The 19,332-nt window shown below is 35.6% G+C and overlaps 1 protein-coding gene across 4 annotated transcripts; it reads left to right on the top strand.

Moving 5' to 3' along the window:
• The first annotated feature begins 290 nt into the window (after positions 1-290).
• On the top strand, positions 291-15,861 carry LOC144446063 (uncharacterized). 4 transcript variants are annotated; one of them, XR_013481949.1, is made up of 6 exons: positions 291-800; positions 8,913-9,109; positions 11,579-11,629; positions 12,001-12,051; positions 13,319-13,390; positions 15,417-15,481. XR_013481949.1 is itself a non-coding variant. In XM_078135756.1 (5 exons), exons 1-5 carry the CDS (start codon positions 9,094-9,096, stop codon positions 15,521-15,523), a joined length of 297 nt encoding a protein of 98 aa, XP_077991882.1. In that variant the 5' UTR covers positions 8,721-9,093; the 3' UTR covers positions 15,524-15,861. The 4 variants fall into 4 exon arrangements, 2 of the variants coding, with proteins under 2 accessions (XP_077991881.1, XP_077991882.1); XR_013481950.1 differs by lacking the exon at positions 291-800 and adding an exon at positions 3,337-3,574; XM_078135756.1 differs by lacking the exon at positions 291-800 and having other exon boundaries at positions 8,721-9,109; positions 15,417-15,861.
• Positions 15,862-19,332: the final 3,471 nt, after the last annotated feature.

The raw sequence follows: 19,332 nt of genomic DNA on the forward strand, positions 1-19,332 counted from the left end.
ACATGTCATACACACGAAAAAACTTACCGTTACAGATTTGTTTTCTCCACATTGTATTCTCGTCATCCACTGTTGATCGTTTCAACTCCAAATACAGGCTGTGAAGTTGTAGTCAGCATTACCAGTGTTGAAAGGTGAACGCTAGGCATATCTGAAAACTTCGTCGGTGGCGGCTGCCATCTTGCATCCTGATTCGCTCGTCGAAATGGATTTGGAGAGAGGTCTTGGCGGCGACAGTAGGGAGCCCTCCACGACGCTCTCAGGAGAGGGAAACGAGCGACACGATTTAAAGATGGCAGAAGGTCGTGCGGGTGATCGACTGTTGGAAGGAGACGACCTAAAGGTTCGACGTTTTACACATAACGAAGAAGAAGAAGAAGCTTTAGGTGAAAAAATCCAACGTTTCTGGGAGGAAGGTTCATCAATTAATTCACCGAAATCAATCTCTTCTTCTTGTTCGCGTTCGAAAGAGGACGGATGCTGTGATAATTGCCCAATGAAGGCACCACGCGGCAGAAATTTGTGTGCGTCAGCTTGGACTGAAAAACAAGCCGGGGCATTGAAATATATTTGTCGTGGTTTCCCATATTTCTCAAATTATGATAACCCGCAGATCGATGATTATTATCGTCATTTGAATTGTTCTTGGCGTACCAAGTGGACCCTTCTGTCATGTTTTACTCCGATAGTACAGTGGTTGTTCAACAGTGTTCGCGTGAAAACACCAGACGGCGAGAAAACCGTTCACGCGGTTCCTGTGAGTGATGCTATCAAGGGCGAAATACAGTCAGAACTCGAAGGTAAACGACATATTATATTATTCCCTTACACTCCCCCCCCCCGGGGGGGGGCAACTCCCATAGGCGGCTATACGGGGAGGGTCCGCGCGAAAGGGGTCGTTTTTTTATGCTGGTTGGTATCAGAAAGGGTATACTTTTCATGAAGTGTTGGTATCAGAAAGGGTCTGTAAATTAGACAATGCAATCTGGAAGCGTTTCAACCTGTTTTTCTTCCTTGAAAACGTCTCTCGTCGCTCATGCCACTTCAGATCTAGGGCCACCTCCCCTTGAAAACCCTTGGTTTTAGTCACGTACAGCATGCAATATTCCTGCAGCCATAACCAGACTGAGCTCGAGTGTGTCTCCAGCAATGGTATAATGTGTAAAAATCCAAAAATCCAAGAACCGGACAATAATGATAATTATCAACATATAGATGATGATGGGGTTATCAGATTTGTAGTGCCGGTGTGATGCGCCAAAGTTTCTCATCTCCAAAGTTACCGGATTTGGTCATTGCACATGCGCATATTAGTCATACATATTAGGCCAAAAAAAATATGTCTGGTTCTGGTCAGCGCGCGCGTGCCCTGAATACCCCCGCGTCGATCTTTTTTTTCCGATAATTTTTGCTTTCCCGTTCCTTATTTACAATTCCCCGCCGATCAACACTGTATGCAAGGCTAGCGGAAAAATTTAACTCGTGTGATGGCGCACTTCTATTTGGTAACGGGTACCCTTTTCTTCTAGTACTGTTGCATACCCATAACCCCCCGTACGATATGTGTACGTAATATGTACGATGAGCGTGGTTGATGGGAATCACGGGAAATAGTGTGTTCACTGTGCTAGGTGGTAAACCGCTCACATGTTTCGAAAATATCTGAAGTTTGAGTACGTCGTGAGCAATCGAAATGTTGATATCAATTCAGCTGACTTTCAAGGTGATCTTAGTTCTGGTGATCGTTTCGTTCTGCCTTCTGAATACAAAGATTTTCCTGTAGCGTAAGCAGTTAGCTCTGGATGTATGCGCTACGATGTTCGACACGTCTTTCCAGCTGCGATGAGATGGAAAGACGTGTCGAACATCGTAGCGTATACAGACTGCGTATCAGACTGATGATGGACGGTGCTCGAAAGAAACACTGCCTCCTCTACGTCCGTTGGACAGACCTATTTCTCGTTATTTAACGTTACAAGTTGCACAATGACATTATACAGTGGTTGCAAGGCAAGACTCATTATTATCTTGGATGGGATTATAACTGCAAATCACTGGGCGATAAGATAAATTTGTAAATGTGACTAGTGATGCCCTGATGGATGATTGATCCGCATGGTACAAAACTTGCCATACAACAGTGTCAACTTCCAGAGTTGTATGACATCTTTCGAGAGCATGTAAAGTGTCAAAAATGTGTATTTACTAATTTAAAAAAAAAAAAAATTAGGAAAAAAAAAAAACGCGCGTCGTCGCACCACTTTAGAAAGTTTACCCTTTTTTGGCCTTAGTGAGATTATCTACGATATTTCTTCCGTGTGCTATGAACTGACGTTAACCCTGTAATATATCAAAACGTGTTTGTGCCTTCTTTTTAAAAGTTATCATCCACAGTGTTTGAAGGATATAACAAGAAGACTTTGAACCATTTGCTTGGGGGGGGGGAATCTTTGTACTTTTTAAGGTCTAAAGACATCGTTAGAAGAAAGTGATACGGTAATATCGAAATCGTTAAATCTGGTAATCGGTAGTTGTCCCGTTTCTAGACGGTTTTCTTACTACTACTGCTAGTACTGTACTTACGATATGCGTAAGTTCGTTCACCGCTAAATGGTTTTATTCTTGTCTATGACGGTCCTAATACAGAACAATGATGTTATTATAGGGATTGGCGATATTCTTATAAAATCGGTAGCGATGTCATTTCCACAGTCACACACTGTGTTGTGTGTGTGACTGTGGAAATGACATCGCTACCGATTTTATAAGAATATCGCTCGCAGAGTGACCTTTGTTGTTGACTCTGTTAGTTTGTTGGTGATTTGTTTGTGCCATACTGGAGTTCAGAGTCGAGTGACGCTTGAACTTGTGAAGCTTTTCGTCCCTCCTGCTATCAGACATGGTGTCGCGACATGTCGAACGTCGAATGCACAATTTAGATAAAGTTATGGATGTCCCGATATATCTTGGTTATGACAAAGTTGATAGTATCTGTGAGACAATAGACTCGAAGGAAGAGTTGGACAGAATTCTTCGTGAACAGCATAAGTTTGCCAGGTCACAGGGCTCGCCATCAGAAGAACACGTGTTAATATTAAATAACAACAACAACAAAGGTATAACTGGATTGCCAACTCCATGGAGGTAAAAGGAATAGTATGCACAGAGCGTTAAGCCAATATTAACAAGGTACCTCCATGCCAACTCCAACACAAACATCAACTTCTAATGAGTGCCAGCAAAAGAAGTATTGAGACGTACCATATACTGATGTAGATGCTGATGATGGTGGTGGTGGTGGTGGTGGTGGTGGTGGTGGTGGTGGTGGTGATTTAGTTTTGAATGTAATAGAGAACACGGACAGTGAGACTTGTACTGACTTAATTAAGTAGTACCAGTGAGTCAGATGAGTGACACTGATAATGGCAATACTGAAGGTGAAGGTGATGACGATGATGATGATGATGACAATGATATCAGGAACTTTTACAAGTGACCAGATCAGGCAGAGTATGCACAACATGGAAAGCATGTTTTAGATACTAACTAGATTGTGTGTGGTTATAAGAGAAAGGTAACTAGCTAGTCTTTCACTGTTTGTCACTTTACATGTACAAATATTGCTTTCTAATACAGAGTCATAATCCTTTAATTTGTATGAATGAATAAATGTTTTATTCGTATAATATTAGGCCACCGGCCTTTATGTACAAAACTTTATAAACCAAAAGTTGTACAGTTGTTTACCGTCATCCAGATTTTTCAATCATTTCAGCTCTTTTCTGAAAAGCAAAGTGAACATAACATGAGAGTTGTCTAATTAAATGTTCATGTTTTGTTGATAATAGTATTAAGAACTTAAATACATTTTGTAGAGCAGGTGGGTCGAAGAAATAATCTGGAATGTACTTCCTTTGTATGTCATCATATGTAGGACAGACCAGACAAAAATGATATTCATCTTCAATTGTTCCATTTTGACAGAAAGGACACACTCGATCACTTCTAGGGGGTTTTGTTCTTTCCCATCTACAGTTTTCAATTTGTAGCTGATGAGATGACGTACGAAGGCGACAGAGTGCATAGCGGAACACTTTTTTGTCCACTACGTCTAGGTAAATCTCATATGATAGGTCAATAAAGATTTGAAATTACAATACATGTCTAGTTTAGAGGTTTCTAACATTTCACTGTGTATTAGTTGACTATTGATATCCTTGCACCTGTCCTTGAATATATTGATAAAACTATTTTCATTTCCAACACCCTGTGTCTGCCATACTTCACTAAAACCAAAACAACATAACAAGTGTTTGACGTCAAGGGCCCAACAATTTACATCATTTTCAGCCGTTCCGTACTGATACTTATAGCATAGAGACAGGATGCAGTCTGGTTTCAAATTTAACAACTTAAACCAATACTTGATTATTTTGATTTGTCTGGTAACAATTAATTGTAAACGACCGGTTTCAGGAAGGGAAGCACAGTTTGGCGTATGTCGATTTAAACCCAATATGTAACGTAGAAATTTACTATGGACACGTTCAATGTCAGTTTCTTTATGAAAACCCCAAATCTCTGCTGCATAGTTGAGTATCTGTGATATTTTTCCATCAAAAACTTTAAGCGCGGCATTGACTGGTATGTCTCCAAGTTTAGCCAGTTGGTTTTGAACAGTAAACATAGCTTTGCTGGCTTGAAGTGCAAGGGTTTTCTGAGCTAAATACCATTTGCCGCTACTCGACATAATGATTCCGAGGTATTTATAAAAAGGGACAACGTCAAGTTTGTGCCCATCTAAGAACCATTTCTCAGTTTTCTTAATTATCCCACCTTGTTAAATACAATAATTTTAGTTTTGGCATGATTTACATTTAGGAGCCAACGTTTACAATACATGGACAATTTATTTAATAATCTTTGCAGCCCAACGACGGTATCACTCATTAAGACCAGATCGTCTACAAATAGTAATAGCCACAAATTTAGGCCAGCAATATAGACTCTGGCAGATTTTTCGGTTTGTAGTTCTCTTTCGATGTCATTTACAAAAAAGCAAAATAAAAGTGGGGATATAACAGACCCCTGTTTAAGCCACAATTACAATGAAAGAAGTTAGTCAAACCATGAGGTGTTCGAACACAAGCTTGAACATTGCTATACATTGACATTAAAGTACGAAAGTAATTTCCCTTCATACCAGATTTGAATAACTTATAGAAGAGTAGATAGTGTTGTACCCTATCAAAGGCTTTTTCAAAATCGACTTACGCACAAAACATTCGTCCTTTGGGTTTAGCTAAATAATCTGTAATAATAGTATTAAGAATAAATATATTATCTATTGCACTTCGCTATTTCTTAAAGGCTGATTGTAGTTCGATGATAGGACCGTTTTCATTTAACCATAAATCCTGTCTCTTATATAAAATGGAACAAAATATCTTGCCAATAACGGGAGGTAAATTTACATGTACAAATATTGCTTTCTAATACAGAGTCAAAATCTTTTAATTTGTATGTATACATATAATGGGAAGATTGGTTAACCTTCAGTATATGCAATTGTCATGTTTTACAAAATAGGACAAAGAGGAGGGTTACTTTTTACAAATGGAGAATGGGGGAAGGGTCATGTTAAAATAATTTTTGGTACACAGCAAAGTATTAAGAAAACAAAAATCATGGTGTGCTGACATCAGATAGATCCAGTCAGCAGATAGTCTTGCATTTTCAGCTGGCAGGCTGCAATACTCTTTTGTGAATAATTCCTATGGTTTGTCAGAAGAATTTCTCCCTATGGTCACTTTTGCTATAAGGGGAAATATACATATATCTAGTGACAATATACACATTAAAATTTCTCCCTATGGTCACTTTCACTGTAAGGGGAAATATACATATTATACCTAGTGACAATATACATGTACACATTAAAATTTCTCCCTATGGTCACTTGTACTATAAGGAGAAATATACTCTGGAAATAACAGCGTTGAGGTTGCTTGCTTGTGGCAATGAAGAATGAGACAAGTTTCAAGCAAAGACAAACAATATAATCAGTGTCGGTAACTTTTCAAAGTATAAACACCATGGGATCCAACATCCAACGACTCTGTTTACTGATTAGGACACTGCATGTGATAATGATCAACTGGGGCAGTGTGGCTCATACCAGAGGCTCATACCATTATGAAGTATAATATTAGATACAATTTCGTAAACAACAACAACAACAACAACAACAACAACTTCATCTTATTATAATTCAAGCTACATACAACATGTTATTTGTTGATCACTGAAATCAGTATTGAAATGGTTTTATTATTGTATCTATTCATGTACTTCGAATGATTTATTTTGTTATCCAACAGGCGCACAAGTAGCACTACTTTTACAAAATGAAGTCATCCCTCGAAAAATAGTTCATGTAAATTTACGCTCAAAAGTTGGGAGAGTTGAAAAAAAATACTCGACATGTGATCGATTTATCATTATTTAAAACTCAACTGTTTGTCTGACATGTAAATAATTGACTTTGGCTTTCCCATCGACTTGCAAGGGTAGACGATGCCTCCTGTAAACATGCTATACCAAATCAAGTACTGTTGTCTTCGCTTGGTACATGTAATTCTGACATCTTTGCTATGATCATACATCCTCTGATTAGCAAGAAGATGACTTCAATTCTGGTCGAAACATTGTGTGACTGTACAAACGTGTGTGGTCAATCTGATTAAAATCCGATGTGGTGAAAGCGGCTAGATGTCCTTATTTACCTCTATTCATCGTGTTGTGACGTTTGTTTTGTTCAATCACTGCGAACAAAACAAAGTCACAACACGATGAATAGAGGTAAATAAGGACATCTAGCCACTTTCACCACATCGGATTTTAATCAGATTGGTCTTTACCTAAATTGTCCTTGCTTGAAGCTCACTTCATGCAAGCAACCGCAACTCTCTACATTCCATAGTTGTACATATACCTAGTGAAAATATATACATATGAATTTCCCCCATGGTCACATTTCCTGACTTGAGTTTGTGCTCATTGATTGCCAAAAATGGATAAAATATTAGCCTGCTAAAGGAAAAAGAAAGGAAAGATGAAAGAAGTTTCTATAATGCTGCATCAACTAGTAACCACTATGAATTCTAACACAATTTATCTCTGCTACATTAACACAATAAACATATTTATCTTTATTGGTAATACTGCATTCACAAACACCATCTTTTGGGAGGCTACATGGAAAAAAATACAGCTTTCAAAAAAGGTATATAGAAAATTAAAGAAACTGATTTTCTTTACATAATACTTCATTAAATTACCTCTGAAACCTCAGGGAAAATACCCCTGGAGCTTCTACTGACATCCTCTCAGGTCGATACTGAAGAGAAGGGGGCACTCCCTCTCTTGCTATCAAAGATGTCTTATTTTTGTAGTCTTTCTTGTGTTTTGTTGTGGTGGATTGGAGATGGTGGTTATTGAACAAATATGGGACATTGCAAATGTTTGGAAATGTAGCTTATTAAGAGTATATGTGTAATGAATAAAAAAAATGCGTAGTCTGATTGCTTTCAATTTGATGCATATGATAATGTATGTCCTGTCATGTTGTAATCAACGTATAAACTTAGAAATGTCACATTTTTGTTGCCATTGTTGTGTCTGGAAAAGTACTGCATCATGCCAAACACGGGTACATAGTGGATGACACATTATTGATTACAGTACAGTTACCATATCACGCTCCCACGTCAAAAAAAACCGCACTGTAAGACATGTTTAGCCATAGTTCTCTTCATCATGAATGAATATATCATGCTATATTAACGTAGTGACGTTGCACCACCTCATTAACATGACAGGTCAACCTGATTCCGCGGTATTTTTCAACTATGAGGGTATTGTTTCGGAAACGCGATCGTAAACGTATTTTAGATCGATGTTGTTGCACATTAGTGATCAGGTTGGTCCAGTGATATGCAAGTGTGGCATGGGTGGTTATGTTTTGGTTACATTTGGTGTTTTGGCAATACTTTTGGATCGATGAAAATCGGATGTCACCGTTTTGGTAATGGCTTGGCCAAGCTTGATTTCCCAACTTGTGTTGTATTTATGACATCGCTACCAATTTTATAAGAATATCGCCAATCCCTATAATAATGTCATTGTTCTGTATTAGGACCGTCATAGACAAGAATAACACCATTTAGGAAAGGAATAACAGTTTACAAGCGACTGTGCTTCTGACAAGTTCATAGTGATGAGTAGGGAACATTTTAGATTAACTAATAACTTCTTTTATAAACTATCTATGAAGATTATCGGTCATTACGAAACCTTCAAGTTCAATTTGACATGTTCTGTAACTAGTGTGGTAGCTAGGTAATACATGTATATGTATATTTATAGTTATGCTTGAACTAATAATTAATATTAAAGAATTTATGTAAGAAACAGGGAGAAGAACAAATATTTACATGTACCACATTTCAGACAAAGCTATACATGGTACGCCATTGTATAAAAAGTCAAAAACAGGGTGACCGACCCCCCTCCCAATCCACCCCCTCCCCCCCCCCCAGGCTGAAGAAACTGACCAGTCCCTTATGACTGCTTTCCATGCTGATGAAGTTCCATTTATGACAACTCGCTGACGATCAGTTAGCCATGCCTTGACCCACTGAAGGACAGGACCAGTTATACCATGGTTTTCCATTTTGTTAATTAATCTGACATGGGATACTTTGTTGAAAGCCTTTGCAAAGTCTAAGTATATAACATCTACATATTGTGTCGTTTCATCCAGAAATTTGAGTAAGTTAGTAAGACATGACTTCCCTTGACAAAAACCATGTTGCAAGATGAGAATCTGATATATGTGTTCTTTTTTACAGTATCGATGCTACAGCTAGAAGAACCAAACTCATGTATGGGGCGTTTGGTAAATCATGGGGTACCAAATTCCAAAATGAAATTACTTAAATTGGATGGATCACCAGTGCTTTGCCTCTTCACAATTAAAGATATTGAAGAAGGAGAAGAAATTCTCTGTGATTATGGTGTGAAGAATTTGCCATGGGAGCAAAAACAGGTTGGTGCAATCTCCTGTATCCTAAATAGCAAAATTAATGGTAGCCGAAAATATCTCACTATCGAGTAATATACTACCTCTGATAGCAGAAAAAGGTTTAAGTTGCCATAAACATATCATTTCTATTCCCAATATAGTGACGAGTGAAAACTTTTGGCAATCAATGAGCACAAACTCAAGTCAGGAAATGTGACCATAGGAGGAAATTTATATGTATATGTTGTCGCTAGGTATATGTATATTTCTCCTTATAGTAAAAGTGACCTTAGGGAGAAATTTTAATGTGTATATTGTCACTAGGTATACATGTATGTATCATTTCCCCTTATGGTGAAAGTGACCATAGAGGGAAATATTAATGTGGATATTGTCACTAGGTATATGTATATTGAACACATATTGCCTGGCCATGAGGGCTATAGCACCTGTTTATTACACCCGGGGGACTGTGAGTTACCAGAATCACATGCTATTTCCCTCGGCCTTCGGCCTCAGGAAATAGCATGTAATTCTGGTAACTCACAGTCACGAGGGGGTAATAAACGGGTGCTATAGGCCAAATATAGGCCAGGCAATATGTGTTTTATAATATACCTCATGAAAATCTTGCTCTCTTCTCTTGAGGTTGGCAGACGACATCGTTCGAAGCTGCCATTTTGACCTTGCTGTGAACTTTTAATGTGTATATTTTCACTAGGTACATGTATATGTATATTTCCCCTTATAGTGAAAGTGACCATAGGGAGAAATATTAATGTGTATATTTTCACTAGGTACATGTATATGTATATTTCCCCTTATGGTTTAAATGACCATCGGGAGAAATATTAATGTGTATATTTTCACTAGGTACATGTATATGTATATTTCCCCTTATGGTTTAAATGACCATAGGGAGAACTATTAATGTGTATATTTTCACTAGGTACATGTATATGTATATTTCCCCTTATGGTTTAGATGACCATAGGGAGAAATATTAATGTGTATATTTTCACTAGGTACATGTATATGTATATTTCCCCTTATAGTGAAAGTGACCATAGGGAGAAATTTTAATGTGTATATTGTCACTAGGTACATGTATATGTATATTTCCCCTTATGGTTTAAATGACCATAGGGAGAAATATTAATGTGTATATTTTCACTAGGTACATGTATATGTATATTTCCCCTTTTGGTTAAAATGACCATAGGGAGAAATATTAAAATGTGTATATTGTCACTAGATACATGTATATTTCCCCTTATAGTACAAGTGACCATAGGGAGAAATTTTAATGTGTTTATTTTCACTAGGTACATGTATATGTATATTTCCCCTTATAGTGAAAGTGACCATAGGGAGATATTTTAATGTGTATATTCTCACTAGGTACATGTATATGTATATTTCCCCTTATGGTTTAAATGACCATAGGGAGAAATATTAATGTGTATATTGTCACTAGGTACATGTACATGTATATTTCCCCTTATAGTACATGTGCCCATAGGGAGAAATATTAATGTGTATATTTTCACTAGGTACATGTATATGTATATTTCCCCTTTTGGTTAAAATGACCATAGGGAGAAATTTTAATGTGTATATTTTCACTAGGTACATGTATATGTATATTTCCCCTTATAGTGAAAGTGACCATAGGGAGAAATTTTAATGTGTATATTGTCGCTAGGTACATGTATATGTATATTTCCCCTTATGGTTTAAATGACCATAGGGAGAAATATTAATGTGTATATTTTCACTAGGTACATGTGTATGTATATTTCCCCTTATGGTGAAAGTGACCATAGGGAGAAATATTAATGTGTATATTTTCACTAGGTACATGTGTATGTATATTTCCCCTTATGGTGAAAGTGACCATAGGGAGAAATTTTAATGTGTATATTGTCACTAGGTACACAAGGGAAGGATATTTTACCTCTTTTGATTGTGCCATGTGTGTAACCTGTTGATCTGTGCCATGAGTATAACATTTCATTACATTCTGAATAAATATGATGAACTTCAGTTCAGTGTTATACCGGTATGTATCATAGAAACATCTGTGTGTGTGTGTGTGTGTGTGTGTTTGTGTGTGTGTGTGTGTGTGTGTGTGTGTGAACAATTTCAATTGAGAAATGTCAATGATATTGGGTGAGGACAATTTTCCTTTTTTTGACAGGTTCAATGTGTTTTACAGTATCATGGAAACATGTGTGTGTGTGTGTGTGTGTGTGTGTGTGTGTGTGTGTGTGTGTGTGTGTGTGTGTGAACAACTTACACAGATTGCTTTAATATTTGGTAGAGATGTTACTTATGATGTCTCGTGAGAATGTTGCTCAAATAAACATTACACCACAGGTTTGAAATTTGGGTCATAAAATGTGAAAAGTGCACACTTTATGAATAAACAACCATGAATGACATCTCAAAACATTCTAAACCAAACATTTTCTATGTATCATTTCATTTCAGGAGGGAGCTCCTTCCAAAGTGATCCAGACCACAATTCCTCAGCAGTACCAGGTAGGAACATATATACATGACTCTGGATTTCTGTTATTTTACTTTGCATATATAATCATCACATATCTTACTGTATGTAAGATTTGACCGTTATTCTTGTATATACAAGACTAATATATTCTTGATTCATGGAATCACACAATAACACAGATGTGAACACTAAGGAATAACCTACCTGTAACTTAGTTTAACTTGATCATGAAAGCCAGGCTCTATACTATCCATATTGATGCATTGCTTGGTTGTAACAATTCTGTTGTTTGTATATATATGTTGAATGTTGCACATATGTACTGGAGTGTATGTATATGATGTACATTTGTTTGTGTTATTATGACCAATAGAATAATTTACATTGAATTTCGTTTCAGCCACCAGAGTCTCAGCTCAAACTATGTGTGATTCAATAGGCAAAGTTGATGGTAAGTACAGGTACTTCAGCTTTGATAACATCACCACTACATACTTAAGTCCAGTTTACCTGCATCCTTCTCACACACAGATGACACTTATTGTCTACATAGATTTATCAATAACCGCCTATCTTATTTTACCAAATGACTTCAGCATGTGAAATCTAGTGCTAACCACCATCTTATCCATTGTATAACTCCATATATTTGTATTGCATACTCAGTGTTTGGGTTATAGTTTATACACAATATGACAAATTACCTCAATGCACAATTGAATTTACTGATATGTTGCAATATTTCTGAAAATTTAAAGCTTATCCTTAAATTCACAATTTTACAATAATTTCCACATTTAAGGGAACATGGAAAAATTTTGCTCATACATGTCTGTATTATCCATTCTATACTACTACAGCAGTTCTGGAACATATCTTATTTTTTGCAATAATTTATAGTGACATCAATTGTGCACATTGATCCCCATTTTGTTTCTTTACATTTGGTAGCGCCATATCTTATTCACTAAGGAGACACTTCCCGGTGACATATAATGTGAATGTAATGACTTTTAATTTCCCATATCATGTAATGGGGAGATATTGACATAGACATATGATAAGTCTTCATATCCACACCCAAGAGAACAAACCCACCACAGTTTACATTTCAGACTTTAGACAGAAATGCAAATTTTAGACAGAATGTGAATATCACTCATCACAACGTTCACATTCCTAAAACATACCCTCACTGAATTTTAGTTTAATCGGTCTAGTAGTTTTTGAGTTTTGATTTTTAGAAAAATGTATTATGCTAATTTTTATACCAGATAGGCCAGTGTATCACCATTTTTCTTCATATCCAAACCACATGAACATACCTTCAAAATATTTCAGCTTAATATGCCCAGGTAATTTTTATTTGAGACTTCTAACCCCAAAAGCATATTTCAAGACCTAATATATTTTGGTTTTTCACATTCACTAGAAATATCAACAGCAAGTGTAAGCAAGATCAGTTGATCTTTTTGTAACAAAAATCTTATTTTTTAACCCATATCCCATACATGTAATGTGATCAACTAGAAACCATAAGTGATGTCCTCACCAACTATCAAAACAATTGGCCCAATGACTTCTTGACTTTAATAAGTGGTAGTAGAAATATGTACCTTAGCTATAATACTTTGGGGAAGTTTTGAAATTACCACCTGCAGAATACATGTGAAATTCTAGTCAATAATGCAATTATAATTACTTTACCTTTATTGCAGTTGGGGATCTTGGTGCTTCTAATAAAACCAATAATGGACAGCCCAAATATCATACTTTCAAGACAAATGCTGGTAAGGACAATTATTTTTCTTTTCTTTTTGTGTTTACCGGTAATGAGTAATGCATTGCTGCTGACATTAATCGAAACTACTCAGATTTTAACATTTAATTTAGTATGTATTTGCATACTAAGTAAATATGGGTTCATAACATTAGCAAGTTAACTAGGTATTTGATAAGCAAATATATTCCTTTATGGCAAAAACAAAAATGCTCAACGGGCAACTAAACCCAACATATTGGGCAGGTAGGTCAATTTTAAAAAAAAATAGTAATCATGATATAGGAAAAAAATCCAAGTTGATTTTATTCACTCATTTTAATTTTATCACTTGAAATATCAATAAATTTCCAGTTGTACAGTTTGGAAATGAACGCAAATTTACTGTTAAACTAATTGTGTAGCTCCTCTTGAAATGTTAAGACCCACCAAATGAAACCCTAGAATTATTTTAGCCACCCCTTCTATTAGCTACACTACAGTGGATATGTGCAATTAAGATGTGGTATGCATTAAAAACCGTGATAACCAACTACATTACCAGTCAGAACAAGATTACTTTTCATATGCAAAGGAGATGTTTGTTGAACCGCAGGGAGCCCATGAACCATGTTAGAAACAAACAGCAAATAAACAAGAAAACAGGAAAAATAACATAAATAAACAAAACAAAAACAAAAAAACCTGCTGTCATGCAGTAAACTAAGTTAGAGCCCAGTGTTCTTTCTCTGCAAATTTATAACTCTAATCTTTTGCAAATCATTTTTTTTAGTCAGCATTTGCTTAGTTTTCTCAGGAAAGTTACAATTTTTTTCAAACTATATATAGAAAGACAAGGACAGTTTTAACACAAAAAGAATTTTTTTTTTTGCATCAGAGATCACTACAAAAATCAATCATCAGATCTATAGTAGAGCTCTAAATTTGTTACCTGATTAGTTGAAGTAAGTCCAATAGTGTGTCCTGTCAGTGTTGAAAGATATGTGCGTTGAATGAAGATTTGAATCTACTGCCATTATGTATATGCCAGTATGTTTACAATGGTTTGTTTTGGTACATACCATCAACACAAAATAATACCAAACTGGGGACATTATTTTTTTAATGTGCCACACAGTGTCACTGTTCAATTCATAACTTTGTAGCCAAATTGGGCTACCATTTGCATTATTTAGTGGTTCAAAGTCAAACATTGGTAGTTTTTAGATGTGGGACTACCTAAAGATGCCATAGACATTCCATGCAAATGACCCCCCTAGGACTTTTTAGGTTGCACACAATTGTACACAATGTTTTGATAGTGATCATTTTACACCAAAACAGGTGGGATATGGTCTCATCTACAAGTATATAATTATGAAATATTGAATTTTAACTTACATGAATGTATGATCAGTACCTTTACCAAGAAATTGGGGAAAATTGGTATGAAACACATTTTTGGTCAAAAAAGCATGTGAAATTTATTTTTTTGATAAATACAAGGATTACATTTACAATTGGAAATTAGCTGTAAAAATTAATAGACAGATAGTATGGGTGTTGGGTAAAATATTTATCATGTTTACAGTAAATACAAACAAATTTGCATACACAAATACTGCATACATGTGAGTCTGGCAGCATAATGATACGTCTCACAGACGACTATATCAAATACTTCGTTTGTTTAAAGAAATCTGATGAAAGACAATGATGTAGATCCTGCCACATTATCCTGCCATAACGTCTTTATCAGTTCATGTAAACCAACACGTAGGAGTGATGGATCATACAGCATTGGCATCTGTGGTTTGTCATCGGCAGGATCGCGCGACCTGCCATTGACGACCTCACGGTGTCACAAGGTTTAATTAATAATGGAATATCCCCAATCAATTTCTTATTCGCACTGGGTTAAAAAGTACATAGCCACCATTTGCAATAACTCTTTTTTTGTTTAGTTTTTCTGTTAAGAGCAGAAGTCCATATATATATATATCTATATATATATAACACTTAAACAGGATATTGTTTCTTCTCATTATTATTTACAGGAAGAGGACAAGTTCGTGAATGTTTGAATGCGAACACAGACTTTGGGCATGATTTACCAACAACCTCTACCAAGCTGATGAATGAGATAAGAAAAGGAAAAAAATGATGAAAAAAGACTGAAACAAAAAGCAGTGGGACTAACATTGTCTGACCATGGACATAAGTAGACTGAATTCTCTCAAATTTGGATCAAGGAAAATAGCGCCAATGGTGTTGAAGCACAACTGTATTGTTTTTTAAAACATCTATTCATACATGAGCCATGTTAGGTTATATGTTTTCATTTCCTGAATGACTATCGAGTTGCCTATCCAACATAGTTGTAATCTACACTACCAGAAATAAAATTCTTACTTTCTTGTCTCAAGAAAATAATTCTTGACACAAGAAAATTAAGAACATACAAGCATGTTCAAGAATAAATAAGAAAGTTCAAGTATGCAAAATGACAAAATGTATGGAATATATTCTTGACACAAGAATGTTTTCTTGCCACAAGAATTTGTCAGACATTTTTTCTTATTGAATCTTAACATCAAGAAAGGCAATTCTCATTATAAGAATCTCCAAGAAATGTACCATACATATTCTTCATATGAGATTTGAATTCTTGAGTTTTCTTGCACAACAATCTTGGTACAAGAATAAAATTCTTACTTATGCTTGTCAACCCATGCATTCTTAATACAAGAATTGAATTCTTGAGTTTTCTTGCTCAGCAATTCTTCTCACAAGAATAAAATTCTTACTTTTTCTTGTCAACCCATGCATTCTTGAAACAAGAATTGAGTTCTTGAGTTTTCTTGCCCAAGAATTCTTGGTACAAGAATGAGATTCTTACTTTTTCTTGTCAACCCATGCATTCTTGAAACAAGAATTGAATTCTTGAGTTTTCTTGCCCAAGAATTCTTGGTACAAGAATGAGATTCTTACTTTTTCTTGTCAACCCATGCATTCTTGTTACAAGAATTGAATTCTTGAGTTTTCTTGAGCAAGAATTCTTGGTACAAGAATGAAATTCTTACTTTTTCTTGTCAACCCATGCATTCTTGAAACAAGAATTGAATTCTTGAGTTTTCTTGAGCAAGAATTCTTGGTACAAGAATGAGATTCTTACTTTTTCTTGTCAACCCATGCATTCTTGAAACAAGAATTGAGTTCTTGAGTTTTCTAGCCCAAGAATTCTTGGTACAAGAATGAAATTCATACTTTTTCTTGTCAACCCATGCATTCTTGAAACAAGAATTGAATTCTTGAGTTTTCTTGAGCAAGAATTCTTGGCACAAGAATGAGATTCTTACTTTTTCTTGTCAACCCATGCATTCTTGAAACAAGAATTGATTTCTTGAGTTATATTGCCCAAGAATTCTTGGTACAAGAATGAAATTCTTACTTTTTCTTGTCAACCCATGCATTGTTGTTACAAGAATTGAATTCTTGAGTTATCTTGTCCAAGAATTCCTGGCACAAGAATGAGATTCTTACTTTTTCTTGTCAACCCTTGCATTCTTGTTACAAGAATTGAATTCTTGAGTTTTCTTGCCCAAGAATTCTTGGTACAAGAATGAAATTCTTACTTTTTCTTGTCAACCCTTGCATTCTTGTTACAAGAATTGAATTCTTGAGTTTTCTTGAGCAAGAATTCTTGGTACAAGAATGAGATTCTTACTTTTTCTTGTCAACCCTTGCATTCTTGTTACAAGAATTGAATTCTTGAGTTTTCTTGCCCAAGAATTCTTGGTACAAGAATGAAATTCTTACTTTTTCTTGTCAACCCTTGCATTCTTGTTACAAGAATTGAATTCTTGAGTTTTCTTGCCCAAGAATTCTTGGTACAAGAATGAAATTCTTACTTTTTCTTGTCAACCCTTGCATTCTTGTTACAAGAATTGAATTCTTGAGTTTTCTTGCCCAAGAATTCTTGGTACAAGAATGAAATTCTTACTTTTTCTTGTCAACCCTTGCATTCTTGTTACAAGAATTGAATTCTTGAGTTTTCTTGAGCAAGAATTCTTGGTACAAGAATGAGATTCTTACTTTTTCTTGTCAACCCCTGCATTCTTGTTACAAGAATTGAATTCTTGAGTTTTCTTGAGCAAGAATTCTTGGTACAAGAATGAAATGCTTACTTTTTCTTGTCAACCCATGCATTCTTGATACAAGAAATGAATTCTTGGGGTTTCTTGCCCCACAATTCTTGGTACAAGAATGAAATTCTTACTCTTTCTTGTCTATCCATGAATTCTTGGGGTTTCTTGCCCAACAATACTTGGTACAAGAATGAAATTCTTACTTTTTCTTGTTCAGCCATGCATTTTTGAGTTTTCTTGCCCAAGAATTCTTGGTACAAGAATGAAATTCTTACTTTTTCTTGTCAACCCATGCATTCTTGAAACAAGAATTGAATTCTTGAGTTTTCTAGCCCAAGAATTCTTGGTACAAGAATGAGATTCTTACTTTTTTCTTGTCAACCCATGCATTCTTGTTACAAGAATTGAATTCTTGAGTTTTCTTGCCCAAGAATTCTTGGTACAAGAATGAAATTCATACTTTTTCTTGTCAACCCATGTATTCTTGAAACAAGAATTGAATTCTTGAGTTTTCTTGAGCAAGAATTCTTGGTACAAGAATGAGATTCTTACTTTTTCTTGTCAACCCATGCATTCTTGAAAGAAGAATTGAGTTCTTGAGTTTTCTAGCCCAAGAATTCTTGGTACAAGAATAAAATTCTTACTTTTTCTTGTCAACCCATGCATTGTTGTTACAAGAATTGAATTCTTGAGTTATCTTGTCCAAGAATTCCTGGCACAAGAATGAGATTCTTACTTTTTCTTGTCAACCCTTGCATTCTTGTTACAAGAATTGAATTCTTGAGTTTTCTTGCCCAAGAATTCTTGGAACAAGAATGAAATTCTTACTTTTTCTTGTCAACCCTTGCATTCTTGTTACAAGAATTGAATTCTTGAGTTTTCTTGAGCAAGAATTCTTGGTACAAGAATGAGATTCTTACTTTTTCTTGTCAACCCCTGCATTCTTGTTACAAGAATTGAATTCTTGAGTTTTCTTGAGCAAGAATTCTTGGTACAAGAATGAAATTCTTACTTTTTCTTGTCAACCCATGCATTCTTGATACAAGAAATGAATTCTTGGGGTTTCTTGCCCCACAATTCTTGGTACAAGAATGAAATTCTTACTTTTTCTTGTCTATCCATGAATTCTTGGGGTTTCTTGCCCAACAATACTTGGTACAAGAATGAAATTCTTACTTTTTCTTGTTCAGCCATGCATTTTTGAGTTTTCTTGCCCAACAATTCTTGGTACAAGTATGAGATTGTCAGTTAGACTCCATGCACAAACAAAAGGATATATCCCTTTTGTTAATAGTGTGTCTCCATTGGTCAAGCTTGTATATATGGCCATATATGGAAGTGTGTGGGCAGACCTGATGCTTTCTGGGATAGCATCATTTGGCTCCATTTTTGAATTCACAACTGCAACTTTGTTAGAAGATTGACAACATTGTCATTTTTGATCCTGCATCATACATCTTAAACTTGAAAACATGGTTTAACCTTGGCCGGTTTTAGAAAAAAGATTGTACCCAGCTTAGAGAGTGGCATCTGTTGTGTTCAGAGTCTATCAACAAGTTTAAAAACGAAGACGTTAAAGAAGCAATGTGGAGGGCATTCTTTGGTAAGTGCAATATTTCACATTCTTCAGAACTTTGAATCTGTATAAATGTTATCATGGCCATTGTTACACTGGGCTTGAGGTTTAAAGTTTGACTCTCCTCCCAGTGAAAGGTCTTGCAATGTCATCAAATTTATCCTGTAAGCAATGTTTAGTACACTTCACTCAATATACTCAAAGTCTAACTAACACCATGTAAATAAACCTTATGCAATCTTGTGAGCA

Source organism: Glandiceps talaboti, chromosome 14 (genome assembly GCF_964340395.1).
Source record: "Glandiceps talaboti chromosome 14, keGlaTala1.1, whole genome shotgun sequence".
Lineage (NCBI taxonomy): Eukaryota > Metazoa > Hemichordata > Enteropneusta > Spengelidae > Glandiceps > Glandiceps talaboti.